This window comes from Galeopterus variegatus, unplaced genomic scaffold (assembly GCF_000696425.1).
Source record: "Galeopterus variegatus unplaced genomic scaffold, G_variegatus-3.0.2 Scaffold10114, whole genome shotgun sequence".
Classification (NCBI taxonomy): Eukaryota; Metazoa; Chordata; class Mammalia; order Dermoptera; family Cynocephalidae; genus Galeopterus; species Galeopterus variegatus.
In genome coordinates, this window is record NW_007736225.1 from 22012 (window position 1) to 34882 (window position 12871).

The 12871-nt window shown below is 35.3% G+C and overlaps 1 protein-coding gene across 1 annotated transcript in view; it reads left to right on the top strand.

Moving 5' to 3' along the window:
• LOC103609807 (inorganic pyrophosphatase 2, mitochondrial-like) overlaps window positions 1–12871 on the top strand; it is a gene marked incomplete at its 5' end in the record, with an annotated part of 55247 nt that overhangs the window by 16427 nt on the left and 25949 nt on the right. Inside the window, 2 exons of the mRNA XM_008594090.1 lie at window positions 9300–9427; window positions 10573–10658. Of these exons, the coding sequence (XP_008592312.1) occupies window positions 9300–9427; window positions 10573–10658 (214 nt within the window). The remainder of the gene's footprint in view (window positions 1–9299; window positions 9428–10572; window positions 10659–12871) is intronic.

A 12871-nucleotide genomic window follows, 5' to 3' on the forward strand; every position in this document is an offset into this window, starting at 1 on the left:
AAACTTTGTCAGCTCTGTGTCTTCAGTTATTTTTCTTAAGTCATTCCGTAATCTGTCATCAAATTATCTGTTTGACCTCAGAAGTATCTTTCTTATCTGTTCTCTCCTCCTTCCCATTGCCTTCAACTAACATATCTTTCTTTTCCTTTGAAACAGTATTCACATTTCTCTGCTGTCAGCCTCCTGCCATTAAAATTTATGTCACACTGCCTACCAGACTTATCCATTTTAAAGAAAACTAATTCTAAAGGAAAGTAGAAAACCTTTGACTCCTGGATGTTAACAGAAATATCTAAATTTCTCTAACTTGGTAAAAGTCGTTTAGTAATCTCCTTCCCACCTATTTTTCTAGCCATTCGCCCTTTTTGTCCAAAGTTCTTAACACATTGAGCTTCTCACCCTTTCTCAGACATGCCAGGCTCTTTTGCATCTTAGTGGCTTTGCAGTTGCCTTTCCATGTCTCTGAAATGCCCTTTGTCTACCTGGAAACACCTGCTTATCTTTTGAGAACCACTTTAAATGTCATCTCAGTAAAGTGTTTTTGGCTGTATAAGACAAAGATAGTTGGTAGTTGCCACCTTTTTTTTTCTCCCACACCATGTTGTTCGATTCTGTGGAATTTGATTTCACAGATTTGTAATTTGTTTCCATATCTGCCCACCTGTCTAGATTGTGAACTGTTTCAGGACTGGTGGAACTATCTCTCATCTTTTTTTAGCCAAGTTCATTGAGGTATAAGTTACATACAGTCGGATTCACCCTGTTTTTAGTATACAATTCAATGAGTTTTGACAACTGTGTATAGCAACTATCACAGTCATAATACAGAACATTTTCATCACTTCCAAAATTGCCACATGGCCCCATGTAGTCAGTCTCTTTGTCCTACCCTAGATCCCTAGCAAACACTGATCTCCTTTCTATCACAATAGTTTTGCCCTTTCTAAAATTTCATATCATAGAACCTGGTATCAGTGGTCGTTTCACATGGCCTTTGGTATGTGAAACATGGTCTTTGGTATATTCTTTTCAGATAATGCTTTAGAGATTCATGCATATTATTGTGTGTATCAGTATAGTATGTCCCATTTTATTGCCAAATGGCATTGCATTATATAGATATACCACACTTTATCCCATTCACCTGTTGGTAGAAATTTGGGTTTCTAATTTTGGGCTAATACAAGTAAAGTTGCTATGAAATTACAGTACAAGTGTTTGTGTGGACATATGTTTTCATTTCCCTTGGGGAATTACCTAGGAATAGGATTTTGGGGGTCAGGTGATAATTATAAGCTTAACATTATAAAACATAAATAAAAAAATAAACAATTGTCAAACTGTTTACCAAAATGGCTGTACCCTTTTGCATTTCTACTAGGAGTGTGTGAGAGATGTAGTTGCTTCCAGAACCTCCATCCATCCTTTATGTTTTTGTTACATATTGTCTTAAAAAAAAAAATATGTTTTAAAGAAATTAAGAGAAATACACACATGTGCATGTGTGCATATGTCTTTTGTTTGTCCACATATTTGCCATTTCTGTACTCATGTGTTTTATTCCTTCCTGAAAGATCTGTAGATCTGAGTTTCCATCTGGTTTCATTTTCCTTTAGCTTGAAGACTTTAAAATTTCTTGTAGTGCAGTTCTATTGGTGATGAATTTTCTCCATTTTTATTTATCTAAAATTGTCTCGTCTTTTGTTTTGGAAGTATAGTTTTGCTGGACATAAAATTTTGAGTTACTGAGGTTTATTTAAAGCTCTGCATGATGTTTTGTATTCTTTTGACCTCCATTGTTTCTGATGAGAAGTCAACAACCATTTGTACTGTTACCTTGTATAAAGTATTGTTTTTCTCAGACAGTTTTAAAATTTTTCTTATTTTTGGATTTTAGCAAATTTTTTTTATGAGGTACTGAGGTGTCTTTTCCTTTATGTTTACTATACTTAGGGTATACTAAGCTTTGAGGATCTGTAAGTTCATGTTTTTCACCACATTTGGGAAATTATTTGCCATTGTTTTTTCACCTTTTTTTTTTTTTTTTGCCCCATTCTCTCTCGCCTTCATTTTGAGACTCATAATACACATTTAGATCACTTTTTATTGTCTCACAGGTCACTAAAACTCTCTTCATGTCTTAATCTTTCTTCCTTACTGTTTTTCAGACTGGAATTTCTGTTGATCTAACTCTTCCTTCCCTGGTTTTTATAGTTTCTCTCCCTCAACTAAGAATTTCATGTGTTCAGCATTGTGACCATATTTCCTGAAAGTGTTTGAACATATTCCTAGTAGCTACTTTTTTAAAATTTTAAACTTTTATTTATGATTAGCATATTCATTCTTACAAATTGTGATATTTCTTTATGCCCTTTGCATGACCTATCACTTCCCAAACTCCCTCTCTTCCTCCCCCCTATCTCTAGTATCCTTTGGTTTGTTTTCTCCTTCTGAAAGTTCAATGTATTGTTGTGGTCTTTTCTTTCTTTCCTTCATTCCTTCCTTCTTCTCTTTCCCTCCTTCCTTCCCTCCCTCCCTTCTTAGCAGCCAGTTATGAGTGAGAACATGTGGTATTTCTATTTCTTGGTCTGGCTTATTTCACTTAACATAATTTTCTCCAGACTCATTCATGTTGCTGCAAATGGCAGAATTCCATTCTTTTTTATGGCTGAGTAGTATTCCATAGTGCATATATACCGCATTTTCTTTATGCAGTCATCTGTCGATGGACACTTAGGTTGGTTCCATATTTTGGCTATTGTAAATAGCCCTGCAGTGAACATGGGAGTGCAAGTATCTCTTTGACATGATGATTTCCATTCCTTTGGATATATGCCCAGTAGTGCGATTGGTGGATCATATGGTAGCTCCATCTATAGTTGTTTGAGAAACCTCCATACAGTTTTCCATATCAACAGAGTGGAAAGACAACCTACAGAACAGGAGAAAATGTTTGCAAACTATACATCCGACAAGGGATTAATATCCACAATATACAAAAAACTCAAACAACTATACAGTAAAAAAACAACAAAATTAAAAAATGGGCAAAGGAGCTGAATGGATATTTTCTTAAGGAAGACATGCAAATGACCAACAAGTACATGAAAAAATGCTCAACATCACAAGTCATCAGAGAAATGCAGATCAAAACCACACTGAGATATCATCTCACCCTAGTTAGACTGGCCATTATTAAAAAGACTAAGAATAACAAATGCTGGCAAGGATGCGGGGAAAGGGGAACTCTTTTGCACTGTTGGTGGGACTGTAAATTAACACATCCTAGTAACTACTTTAGAGAGCTGTCCTCTTAGCTCAGTGGGCAGCATGTCAATCTCATAATAACTACTATAAAATCTTTGTCTCCATGGGTCATCTTAGGATTGATTTCTGTTGACTGCTTTTTCTCTTGTTATGGATCTCAGAAATCTTCCAATATGTACAGTAAGTCATATGGTCATTCTTCATTTACCTGACAGAAGTCAAGCTCATAGTCCATTCTGCCTGCTTACACATCTGGATTCCTGAATACCCATGGATTCAGCCCCACATATTCATTGTTTTGTGCTTTTGCTCCATATTGGATCTGTAGAGATGCTTATTTTGTTTTTTGAGGTTTTTTGGTTTTCTTTTTTTTTTTATTATGGAAACATAATTGATATTTGTGGGATGCAAAGCTCAATATCATCTGTACCTGTGTACAGTGTTTGATGATCGAATCAGGATAATTAGCATGTTGGTCATTACAAAACTTTCTCTTTTTATAAGTTGTCTATCTTGCAATAGGGTAACTAGAGGAGTGTGTTGAAATATGTATTCAGTGCCCCATCTTTCTCAGAGATCTCTGTTTTATCCAACACAAAATGCTTTGGAAAGTTGAGAAGTGTTTTTAATTGCTGATAATTTGGTTAATAGGAGGGTATTTCAAAAGTTTGTGGAAAAATGAAATTAGAAGTTAATACAATTCTTCCATGATCTTTTTGAAGTCCCCTCATATATGCTAAAAATAAATAATATAAGTTCTATCATGTTGAAGATATTTTTGTCAGTGATGATACCAGCCATTTAGTCCATCTCTAAAGAACTGAGGGCCTCGGGGTCTATCCATGTCATCACCGTCCATTATTAACTGCAGAAAAATGGCATTTGCTTATTGAGGTTTTAAAAATGTTTAAATTTGCTTTGCTTAAAATTTTTTATTTGCTTTGTTGTTTGTGAAAATGCAGCTGTTTTCTCCCATGATATAATCAATTTAGAATGGAAGAGTTTAGCTTATATTTGGAGAGTTATACTTTTTATTGGCATTGTTAAATTTTCAGGTTTTTAATTATCAGTGTCTGCTTAACTGGTCCTCTTCATAACTTCTGAACAGAAAGCCTCCTAGGTTGAGAAAGATATTGGATAATTAGCTTTTCCTTTCTTATTTGAAGTCAGTGAGTTAAATAATAATCAAATAAAAGTTTATGCAGTGGGACAGAATAGTAGATCGGGTAAGGTGCAATGATGAAGTAATAAGTCAGATTTAAGTAATATAAGATTATTTATATTGGACACTGATTAAAATACATTTCTGGTTGCTCACCTTCAGTGGACTAAAAGATTTTTTTCCCCCCTGAATAAGAAAGTGAGTTTGGAAGAACTTGATATTAATTTATAGGGATGTTTTACAGAAATAAGGATAGGGTGTAAGAAAATTATTAATAGAAAATTAACCTTAGAAAGAAGCTTTTTTAAAGTTCAAGGGTTCAAACTCCATATGGACCAGCCACCCCTCCCTCCCAAAAAAAAAGAAGGGAAGAAGCTCTTTCAATAAGGTAAACAGAAAAAATAATCAGAGTTTAAAGAGGAAACAACAGCATATTAGGTGAATATTTACTGAATGTTCTATTCTGTGCATGGCACAGAACTCTGTGACCTAGGGTACAATGTGTAATGCTGAAAAGACGTGATCTTAATCTTTAAAATTCACTCTTGGGCAGGCCCCGTGGCGCGCTCGGGAGAGTGCGGCGCTGGGAGCGCAGCGACGCTCCCGCGGGTTCGGATCCTATATAGGAATGGCCAGTGCAGTGCGCTCACTGGCTGAGCGCAGTGCGGGTGACACCACACCAAGGGTTGCGATCCACTTACTGGTCACGAAAAAGACCAAAAAAAAAAAAAAAAAATTCACTGTTAAACATCTTCTGTAACTTAACTGATTGCTCGATACATATGTAAAGTAGTAAAGCAAATGTAGTCTGTGTTCAGTTTCAGGTGATTCTTTTTTTTTTCCCCTCTATTAATGGTAGCATTGCTGCATTTTGCTTCAAAATTATTTTAGATAGATGCATAGTCAGTTGACATCATTTTTAAATTTTAAATGTGAATTTTTTTTGGCAGCATACTCAATCTTCTGTTTGTCCTAGTCTCTGCTATACCACACTCATTTCACCTATGTGAAATATCTGGCCTCAGGAGGTGTTTATAACTCTCACTAAACCTTTGTGCCACAAGCAAGTGTTACACTTCTTGCTGTGTGACAGAGATGTAAAAAAAAGGATTACTCAAATCAACATGAATGCAATGAGAAGCCCAAAGAGACTGCACAGGAAAAAATCACTTGGTTCAATCATTTCAAAAGGACACAAAGACGTGGGCAATTGACAAAAGTTATCTATGGCTAAGTATAGCTTAAACAATGGAAACTAGTAACATCATTTAAGTTAACAAGGTGACATTCCAAAGTACAATTTGTGAAAAGCTAAATTGATCAGACTGTGATCATTATCTAACCCAAAATATAACCTCTCCCCAAATGATTTAAGCAAAAGTTGCGTTCTTATGATAATTGTCTCTAAGGTTTCTACCAACAAACAGCTTGCCCTTAGCAAACATTTTTTCACGTTTTTCCCTATAGCAATTCTTTCAATATCTTTTAACAGTCAGTATGTTAAATAGTCAAAGTACATAATCCCATCCCTAAACAGTGATTAGAATTGATTAGATGGGCTTTTGCCAAGCTATCTGTGGACTTTTGTCCCCTGACTGGAGACTTTTGTCTCATGCATGCATTACCTAAAAACCCTGTCTAAAAATCAACTGAGAATCAACATATACTTGATTAGAATTTATTAGATAAGCTTTTGCCTGCTGGCTGTAGACTTTTGTCTCTTAATCGAGGGTTTTTACCCTGTACATGCATTACCTAAAAACCCTATTCTAAAAATCAAATGAGAATCAAGATTTCTAACCCTCTACATTTCCCCCCTGTTAATTATTTAAAAAATCAGAAGAAATCAAGGAGTCAAGTCAAAGTTGGAAGCAAGGATGTCCTGATGAAGAGTCAGCATTACTTCAGCTTGATGAGTCCATTGGAGCATGGAACATAACAGTTTAATCACTATAAAAAACACAAGATACGTAAGACACTAATTCCAGCAGTAATCCAAATTCTTATGTTTAAACCAGAAAACCAGTGGGTAGGATTCAGCCAATAGTTCAAATCATTTAATGGCCCAAATGATTAATCTTTTGAGCTGCTTTTTGAAGCTGTGTCATTTGTTGTTGAAGTTTAATTATTAAGTTTTGAATATCTCCATGTAAATAAGAATGAAAAGCTCCATGTAGTAATCTTTGTACATACTTCCATGCAGTGGAGGAATTAAAAGGAATAGAAGTTATACACATGGAGCAATATCCTGCATCACAGACTTGAACTCTGAGTTCAAGTCCAAAGAGCTTGTTGGTGTTCACCAATCCAGGATACAGCTGCCTCTAAGGCATCCAATCCCTGTAAACTTTCTTGGTCAATTTCAGTTTGAGATAGATCAGAAGTTACATTTCGAAAAGTGTGAATAGAATGCTAAGGTTGCTGCTGAAGCAGTTATAGCTGTAGCAGCAGTCATGGAAGTGGTAAGAAGGCCCAAGCATCTCTTAGGGTGAACTTGCTCTGGAGCAGAAGTGACTTGCTCTAGGGCAGAATTTCCCATCCACTGATGAGTAAGATTATTAGGCCACCATGCCTTTGCTCTTTGTTTTAGTATAAACATGTGAGAAATATTAAGATTAAACCAAGTATAGTTAGCAGGAAGTAAAATTAATGATTGAAATAACAGGTATCTGAGAAGAGATGGCAAATATATATTGTCAAGAGGTGCAGATCATAACTGAGTTGATGTATCATAATCCAGTATCAGTAAATCATATGGACCCCAATTTTCTAAAGTCCCATTACCATATAATTTATTTTCTGTAAAATTATTTGAATGGCAGAAGACCCAATTAAGGCCCAGACTGTCTCCAGTAGCAATGTAGGGATCTGAACAAACAGGAATATTGGATTTAGGATGATTGTTTCCCCATTTAGAATTTCCACTGACTCCTGCAGTTTGAATAAATATTTGATGTTTCACAGCTATAATACGATTAAAAGCTGTAAAGATGTGATTTATATACCGTCGTGGTTGAAAGGGAATGCAAAAGTTGCTAGCAGGAAAATTAGTCACTACAGATAAAGGCATTTCCTCCTCAATAAGGAAATACCAATTGTGAAAAAGTTTATGCCATCCATTATGATGACCCTTCTTACTATAATTTATTTTGCAATTCTGTAATGGACCAGGAGCACTCCAGTGTAAGCAGTATCATTAGATGAAAGAGGAGGCTCTGAATCACCCCAAGTAACCAGATCAAAAAATGGGGTATTCAAAACATGGATCCAATAAATATTATTACTTACGGAAGGCTGAACAAAAAGGAAAAGCCCATATATTATGAACAGGCATGTTACCTTTGGACCTTTGGAATTTATAGTCACATGATTCTGGAGTTGAGTTCTGGAATTGGATTTGTTCTTGCGTGGTGCCACATGATAGGGGTGAATGGCCTTTGCTGGTATCTAAAGGGGACCTGTAGGAGAAAGAACAGAAGACCCTCTTCTCCATATTAACAAATCAACAGGCCCTAACCATTATGGTCCTGTTGGTAGGTGGCGGTATAAAACTAAGGGTTTAGGTCTTTCCTCAGTGGTAATGAAATGTTATTCTATGGCCGTTAAATTTTGAGAATTGCAGTTTAAAAAATTTACAGTTAACAAGGCCTTAAAGAACTGTTCATGAGGGGCTAAACCTTTCTCCATAGGCAAGAGGCAAGTATAAACAGCAAAAGGATAATTGTTATCTGTTTAACCTATGCCTGCAAGATGCTTACCTTTTCTTGTCATGCCTAGAGAGTGGGGATTCCCACAAGACTTGGATGACCAAGTCTGAAACCAGGTGATTGTTGAATTATTCCTATGCGTGGCATCATCATCATAACTTTCTAATTTTCCAAGTGCTACCAAGTCTATTTGTTATTTGCTATAATATACTGTGCATAAAGGACTATGCTAAATTTCCTTTAAGCCACAGTCTGGTGGAGAGTAAAAATTCCTAGTTATTTGTCATAGTTTTGAACTGTTATTTATTGGAAGGGTTACATTCTCTAGGGACCTCTTTGGGGGAGGGACTTCTTAGTATTAATACAATAATTTTATTTCCAAGTGAGTATTGTGTAAATGTAATGATTAAACTGGGGGTAATAGAACTTAAGTAAACCCTGAAAATCTCTACAGAATTTGAAATGAAAAATTCCGTGTCATTCGGATACCACCATTTAAAATTGCCCTGTAACTTCCTTACTTTAAATCCTCCATTGCCTACAGAATGATGTCAGTCCCTTAGTATAACATACATGATTAATGTATATGATCCTCAGCAACCTGATCCTTCCTGGGTGTCTCTTCCCACTCTACTTCCTCCTAACACCAATGTCCTAACCAGGCAGAACCATCTTTGTATTTTCTGAAATATACTCTCTTGCTTTTATGTGTGCAGTTTCTTCTACTTTTTCCCCTCTTTTCTGATTGGTGATGTGCTCTCACTTTCATGGTGCTTTTTTTCACTCTTAAGTGACGTTAGCATTCCTCATGTATATCTCTTAAAACTTCATTGCACTTTATTGCAATTTGTTGTCTATTTTTCTGCTTCTCTTAGACCTCTAAGCATCTCGATGAACAGGACTTTGTTGTATTCATCCACTTGTTCCCTGTACCTAACACATTGTCTGAATGTGTTCAATAAATGTTTGTAGGATGAAGGAATAGTATTTTACATGTAAAGATGTGGAAGTCCAGAGGATGACATGATACATGTGAATGGTTATGCTGCTAGTTGGGCTGGACCCCATGTTTCTTGGCCCCCGAGGTCCAATCCAGTACTCTACCACTAAATGGAATGAATTTTGGTTTTTAACAAAACATCTTTTTGTTTCTTCACTTACAGATATTGGTGATGTTAAGAAGTTTAAACCAGGTTACTTGGAAGCTACTCTCAATTGGTTTAGATTTTATAAAGTGCCAGAAGGAAAACCAGAAAACCAGTTTGCTTTTAATGGAGAATTCAAGAACAAGGTGAAGATGATAATCTTTATTTTAAAATGTACCTTCTGATACTTGTACAATACTTGTTTCACTTGGGGAATTTCTTATGTGAATATTTGTATATAACATGATAAAAGTGCTTTTTACTGACTTACATATTTAAGGACATTATTTTATTGTTATAAATTTTTTTTCTCAGGAGATTTCTCTAAATGAATCAACAAGACTGAAAAATATTTCCATCTATATATGTATAGTTCCTTCATCTTCTCAGAAAATGAAGGAATTCTGTGATCAGTCTAACTTTGTAAATTGTGTATGAAGAAAAACCCTCCATTACTATTTTGGGGAGGAGAATTTGGAGTACCCTTAATGTAAATCCATAGGGGCTTCCCTCGTAAGTGTTCCCTCTACCGTGACTGAATTAAGCTGCTTAACAAAGAAAGCACTTGAGTTATCGTACTGTCATAGGGTTTTTCTATTAGAATACCTTAAAGTTATTATTAAGGTCTCTCTAATATGACAAATGGAGAAAATAGACCAAGGAGTTCAAGTCTAAAATGGGGGATTTGTTTTTTTAAATTATTACTACAAAGTAAGTTGCATGTTTTAAACCAACTTTGAAATGGGTACTAATAAATAAAGTAGGTTTTGTAAGTAAAATAAGGAATGTTAATGAAAACTTAAAATTTACAATAAGTATTTCGTAATACAAGTATTGACTGCTAGACCCAGTACTTTTTTGAAAGAACCTTTATTTTTATTAAAAGAACGCTTAATATCTTCAGGGTTTTGTCAAGGATTATTAAGTATGAATATACAACTATTAGAGTATAGCACTAAAGCACCTGTAGCCTAAACATAAACAAATGTGACTATGCTCTGTAAAACTTTATTTATAAAAACAGTTGTCACGCTGGATTTGACCCGCAGGCCCTAGTTTGCTAACCCCGTGGTTTACATCATTCTCATTATTTCATTTTATAGATGAAGACATTGAGGCTTAGTGAGGTTAAATAACTTGCCCAAAGTCACAAAGGAGGTGAATAAGGAAGCCAGAATTTATACTCAGGTTTATCTGACTCCAGAGCTCAGGCTCTTAACAGTTAACTGCCATAACGAGATTAGTTCTATTAACAATGTGATTGCTATGTCTCTTTTTGGTTTGGAACTAGGCTTTTGCTCTTGAAGTTATTAAATCTACTCATGAATGTTGGAAGGCATTGCTTATGAAGAAGTGTGATGGAGGGGCTATAAATTGGTAAGAATTTGTTTTTTCTATGTAAGTAGTATTATTTTGTTGTTAATCGTTACTAAACTGCCATGTACTACTACTCAGATCTCATATTTTTTAAAAAAGGGAATTGCAATTTTTTTTTTTAATTGAAAAATATGGAGCAGCTAGCTATTCAGTGGGCATTACTCCGTGCTGGGCATGGTCCCTTTCCTCAAGGAATTTGTAGGTTAGTGGGGGATACTGATATATAAGCAGACATTTAATTGTAATACATTGTGATATGTGCAGAGATGGAGTGAATAAACAGTTTTTCTTTTCCTTTTTTTGACCACTTGTTTATTTTATTTATTTACTTATTTATTCATTCACTCATTTTTTTTGGTGGCTGGCTGGTATGGTGATCTGAACCCTCTTCCTTGGTGTTATAACCCTACGCTCTAACCAGCTGAACTTAACCAGCCGGCCCAAAATAGCACTTCTTCAACATGCAAATATATGGTTATTTTATTTATCTAATAACACTGGCTGGTATGGTGATCTGAACCCTCTTCCTTGGTGTTATAACCCTACGCTCTAACCAGCTGAACTTAACCGGCCGGCCCAAAATAGCACTTCTTCAACATGCAAATATATGGTTATTTTATTTATCTAATAACTACCACATCACTTTTTGATAAGAACAGTAAAAGCCTTGTCCAGCCTGATCTGGATCATGAGCTGATTAAGAGGAATCAAACAATAGTAACATACTTAAACTTTTTTTTTTTTTCCTTTTTGTCTTTTTTCGTGACCGGTAACGGGATCGCAACCCTCAGTGTCGCGCCCGCACCGCACTCAACCAGTGAGCGGATCGGTCTCTATATGGGATCCGAACCTTCGGCGGGAGCGCTGCCGCACTCCCAAGTGCTGCACTCTACCGAGTGTGCCACCGGGCCGGCCCCATACTTAAACATTTTATTTTAATTTAAAATATTTAAATGTATATTTATTCCCAAGTCTTTAGATATGGGGCTAAGACCTTTTCTATATAGATTCCATATAGATTTTCTTTGTATATTCTAACATAATATAGAATAGAAAATAAAGATCCTGTATCCTTAAACTCCTTACAACTTAAAAACCCTTACAGGTTCTTAGGGTTCTTTCTAATCTTTTGTACTTATATTACCCATACTAATTTGACATCAAGTTTTTGTAGTGACTCACCTTTGTTGAGGCTTATAAGAGCCTCAATATTGTTTACAACCTCAATAGTATTACAGCCTACTTAGCTTTCATAGAAGCAGTCTTCTTTTCATACTCTTCATTGATAAGCATAATTACTGCTTACTTTATGAAATTATAGTAATAAGTACAACTGACCTAAATAGGTTTGGGAATAAAAACAATTGATATTTAGATAATTGTTTCTAATTTAAACAATATAATCTATTAACAACAAATCTGGGTATAATTGAATGTCCTCTTGTCCTGACTCTTCAAGTAAGTGGTAGACTGAGCTATTCTTTATGGTTCTGAAGTTAGATATTAGTGTGATATGTCCCTTCAAAATGAAGGGGTCGCTAATTATCTGAAGAGATATTTGCTTGCTGTTTGTCTTATTTATGTCCTTCCTAATTCTACTTTTAAAAAAGCTTATGCAGTCCCTGGTGGGAACTTGAGTGTTTCCCAAGTTTCCTCAGCTACATAGCTAGAGACCTTCTCTATCTACAGCCTGATATCATTTCTTCTGTGCTGATTCTAGTTACTTTTCCTCTGAGGATAGCCTTATTTCTAAGTTTCTATAGCCTCTTAGGTAATAATAAGGATTACATTAATATAAGAAAAGGTAGTTATTGAACTCTATACTATGTTCCAGGTTCTGAGTATTTTATGTGTTACGTAATTAATACTCACAAGAACCCTGTAAGATATGTATTGTTATTATCTCTGTTTTACACATGAGGAAATTGAGGCCACAAAGACATTTAAGTAACTTACCAAATGTCACACGGTGGGGCCAAGATTTAAATCCAGATTCCATACCTACTCAGATCTCATTCTATTACCTCCTCTATGTTTTTTTATGACAAAATAATTTTTTTTAGCTTAAGAATTTTCAGGATATAAACTTCAGTATATAAACAGTATGTATCTAGATAATTTCACTTGATCTTAACCAAAAGGCTGAGAAGTGATTCATATAGATAATTTAAAGTTTAAATCTTCAGAATTTTAACTCACTTTTGTTCATTTTT